Below are 4603 nucleotides of genomic sequence, written 5' to 3'. Positions count from 1 at the left end.
AAGATGTCAGCTTATAACCTCATATGCATGTGAAAGCTGGACAGTGAATAAGGAAGACCGTAGAAGAATTGATGCTTTTGAGTTATGGTGTTGGAAGAGAATATTGAAAGTGCCATGGGCTGCCCAAAGAACCAACAGATTTGTGTTGGAAGAAGTGCAGCCAGAGTGCTCTTTGGAAGCAAGGATGGCCAAACTTCGTCTCTCATGAAGATTTACAGCCTCGGAAACCCTGTACAGTGTTGCTATGAATCGGAACCGACTCCACGGCACTTAACCATCACCACCAAAGGCTCAAGTACAAAGATGTCAGTTTGAGGACTGAAGTGCACCTGCCCCAACAACAACAACACTTAACAACTTAAATGATATCTATCACATAACTTTTGCCAATCGGTAACTGTCATTCTTATTCTCCAGCCTACTACAGAGGGGGTAGATTTTCAGTCCCATGTGAGCAAAGAATTAAAGAAAGGCCCACTTTGAATTATATGTGGAGTGTGATAAAAGCAAAACATTCTTAACTCAAAATTACAATAAATTTTGGAAGGAAAAGACTAGTGGAATGCCCAAGACTGTGGGCCTTGGTTGCCCTTCAGGTCTCGAACTGAACTCACCTCTGTGACTGAGTTTTCAGTCAAACTGTAGGCAGGTGTGTAAGGGGAACAAGAACACTAGGGAGGTATACACTCGTTAGAATTATCCACTATTTGAAATTAAAAGGACAGTATTTACCCCCCAGGGCAAAACTGAAAAGGTCTAGGAAAGAAGACGGAATGGAAACCGGAAACCCAGGGAGGAAGTGGATGAGTAGGGTTACACTTTGGGGACAGCAGTCAGTGAGCTGAACAACGTGTGTGTGACTTGTTGAATGGAAAACTGGTGGCCTGCTCGGTAAACATTCACCCAATTCACAGTCGTTGTTAAGTGCCGCCGAGTCGACTCTGACCCATAGCGACCCTGTATAGGGTTTCCGAGGAGCAGCTGGTGACGCACAGTAAATAGTTGTGAAAAGCAAGAAAGGAAACGTGGCAGGGAAAAAGAAAAGCATGCTTGTCACCTGGGGTCTTATGACTCTGAATATTTCAGTGACTCCATTTCCAGACACCTCACTCCACATGCACGTTATTGTGCTATGGATGCCGTTGAGTCCGTTCTGACCCATAGCAACCCTTATGCACAACAGAACCAAACAGTGCCCAGTCCTGTCTGTGTTACCCTCATACTTGTGTTTGAGCCCATTTCTGATGCCACTGTGCCAATCTATCTGTGGGGGAGCTCTTTTTTCTGACCTTTCACTTTACCAAGCATGATGACCTTCACCAGGGACTGGTCCCTCCTGACAACATGCCCAAAGCACTTGACCAGAATTTATTCTGACTGTACTCGCTTCCAAGGAGCTTTCTTGCTATACTTCTTCCAACACAGATTTGTCGTCTTCCAAGACATGAATAAATGGATTTAATTTTATACCAGGGAGCACGTGGTATCACCTGGTCTCAGCGCTACTTGAAATTCCCATGTTATTTCTTTACACGAATTCTGAGTCAATCATTTCAGAAACACTCAAAGCTAGAAGAACTGTTGCATGTGAGTTACAGTGTTGGAGAAAAATATTTTTTAAAGTACCATGGACTGCCAGAAGAACAAACAAGTCTGTGTTGGAAGAAATACAACCAGAATGCTTCTTAGAAGCCAGGATGATGAAGACTTCATCTCTTATAGTTTAGACATATTATCAGGAGGGACCAGTCCCTGGCGAAGGACGTCAGCTTGGTAAAGTGGAAGGTCAGCGAAAAATAGGGAGACCCCCAATGAGATGGATTAGCACAGTGGTGGCAGCGATGGGGTCAGGCTTAGCAACGATTATGAGGTTGGCACAGGACCAGGCAGTGTTTCATTCTATTGTGCATCAGGTCGCTGTGAGTCAGTACCAACTCGACAGCACTTAACACCAACAAGCACACAGAAGAGAGGCTAACTGTGCTGTGAGTGTGGAAAGTGACTTGTCACTGAGGTGGGAGGGAACTTGGCTCTTCTCTGTGGCAGGTCGCTGTCCCGGGAACACCTTTTCCTGCAGGAACAGCCAGTGCGTGAGCAAGGTGAACCCAGAGTGTGACGACCACTTGGACTGTGCCGATGGTTCTGATGAAGCCCACTGTGGTCAGTCTGGCCTGGACTCCAGGTCACATCCGCTTCCCCGGGTTAGCTGACAGCACCTGGTCCAAGGTCCCCACGATTAATCCCCCGATTGGCATAGGCCATCTGGGGTGACCCAGGACCTTGGGCAAACAAAAACACTTTCTCCAGGCAGGAATATCCCAGAGCCTTCAAAATCACCATCCAGGAGACAGTCCAGGGCTTGGCTGACTTGGGCTCAACCACCTTAGCTACAGTTAGGGTGTCAGAAGGAGGAAGAAATGGTCCCCCAGGTAGCTGGAGCAATGAGACAGCAAGGGTCCCACTCTGGTCTACCTGTCAGCTTGGCCCAAATTCATCTCAGGAGCGTTTGGATTGCTAACCACAAAGTCGGTGGTTCAAGCCCATCAGCTACTTCTTGTAAATCCTATACAGGGTCTCTGTGAGTCTGAAGTGACTCAACAGCATTGAACATCAACATTGAACCCGGCGTCAGCCTTAAAGGATACAGCTAGTGTAGATGACAGAGTGGGGAGACCCAGCAAGGGTAGAGAGAGCCTGGGGGTGCCTTTCCTGTGCCTGTGATCTTGACTGTTTGGCAGCTGGAAGATGTGAAGGGGGTGGGAAGTGGAGACCCCAGAGGCATTAGGAAGGCCAAGTTGGAGGAGGCTAGAACTTGGGCTGGTTGTGATGAGGGTAGGTGGGCCACATATGCCCCTTGGGGAATGTTCTCTCTTGCAGACTGCGGTTTGCAGCCGGCCTGGAGGGCTGCAGGGAGGATCGTGGGTGGCGTGGAAGCGTCTCCCGGGGAGTTCCCGTGGCAAGCCAGCCTCCGAGAAAACCACGAGCATTTCTGCGGGGCTACGGTGGTGAATCAGAGATGGCTGGTGTCTGCCGCACATTGCTTCAACGAGTAAGGCCTCGCCTCGGCTCAGTCCTGTCCTCACAGTGTGAGCTGTCTTGTGGACTGCAGTTTTGGGTGGCAGGGGGAATGTGGGGGAGGCTTGTATCTTTGGTGCCCTAGGGAATCCACTCTTCTCCACCCAATCCCAGTCCAGTGGGATTCCCTCTTTATTTTAAAATTTATTTTGTTCATCATGGATTTTTATTTATTTAAGGTTTTTATTGTGGATTGAGTGAAAGTTTACAGGGCGTGTCATCAGTTTTACATTCAACAAATCATACATCTTGTTTCATTACAATGATTATAATCCTTTCCATGTACCATCAGTTAACAGTATTTCTCTCTATCCACTTTAGCTTTTTAAAAACAAATAAATAAAACAACAACACTCAGGCATATATAATAATTTACATCTCTAAAAGGCACATTCTGCATGTCTGCTCCTGGCCACCAGCTCTTAGTCCTTCTCTTCTTAGTTGATGAATCTAGAGTCCTCAGCCGCTCCCCCTCTCCATGCCCCCATCTCTGCGTCCATCTCTGGTGCTGCTGCTTCTCTGGATAAGGTCCCGCATTCTGTTTGTGCGTTCCTCTCTTGATGGTCCTAGGGTCCTCTGTTTCTGGACTGTAAGATTAACTACTCCCCTTTTTCTGTTACAAAACTTCTACCTTTACAATTATGACAGTCGCGATTAGTCATGGTAACAGTTATTCACTATTGAATCTTATGAATCTTATCCCCATCTCTTTTCACCAGACCCATCTAGACAAGATGACAGCTATGCAGTGGGGACTCTTTATTTCCCCCCACACTCTTAAACTAAACTCCCTCTTGAAACCTTGTAAGCCAGTCACTTCATGCCTCTATTGCCCCCTCATTTTAGGTAGCCAATGTCTAAGTTGCCCATCCCTATCTATTCTGTGTACAGAGCGGATAGCATTGATACTTGATTTGAAGACTCTTTCCCTCTCTGTTGGTATTTAGAGTAACTACTGCTCTGAGTGTAAGGATTTACACCCTCGGAAACCCTGTACAGGGTCGCTATGGGTCGGAACCGACTCAAAGGCACTTAACAACAACAACAACAACAACTGCTCTGAGTGTAGGTCAGGTTCATCAAATTGAAGCAATTTACCCTTGTTTCCTTAATTTAAAAAAAAAAAAATTTTTTTTTTTTCAATCTTCCTCTAGTTGAGTTCTGATGGTTGAGGCTAGGTCAAATAGGTACTGTCTGAAAGTTTGGGTGTTCTTGTGCATCTCCCCTCATTTCACATCAGCTGGATGCTTCACTCTCAGCTCTATCCCTCTGTAGCTATGTCTTTGTCCATGGGCTCAGGTGTCCCTAGGTCTCACCACACTTTGGCCCAACCGGCCCTTCCTCTTCTCTCTCTCATCTCCAGGTCAACGGGATTCAATGGACTGTGGTTGAACTCAGCCCATTTCTTCATTGCTGCGGTTCCCCTTTCCCACTCATCAGTAGACCAATGTGGTCGCCAGCAAACTTACATGCCTGTTTGTGTGTTCCCTTTGAGTTTCAGTCTTAGAGGGGAGTTTGTCCTGAAGGC

At 46.8% G+C, this 4603-nt stretch overlaps 1 protein-coding gene across 1 annotated transcript in view; it reads left to right on the top strand.

Annotated features, from left to right (window-relative positions):
- Positions 1-2046: 2046 nt before the first annotated feature.
- Positions 2047-4603, top strand: part of LOC102814051 (transmembrane protease serine 9-like) — a gene marked incomplete at both ends in the record, with an annotated part of 6949 nt that continues 4392 nt past the window's right edge. The window contains 2 exons of the mRNA XM_006878102.1: positions 2047-2160; positions 2878-3049. Coding sequence (XP_006878164.1) covers positions 2047-2160; positions 2878-3049 — 286 coding nt within the window. The remainder of the gene's footprint in view (positions 2161-2877; positions 3050-4603) is intronic.

The sequence above is a fragment of the Chrysochloris asiatica genome, unplaced genomic scaffold (genome assembly GCF_000296735.1).
Source record: "Chrysochloris asiatica unplaced genomic scaffold, ChrAsi1.0 scaffold03839, whole genome shotgun sequence".
Taxonomy (NCBI): domain Eukaryota; kingdom Metazoa; phylum Chordata; class Mammalia; order Afrosoricida; family Chrysochloridae; genus Chrysochloris; species Chrysochloris asiatica.
This window is presented reverse-complemented; position numbering and strand designations above follow the sequence as displayed.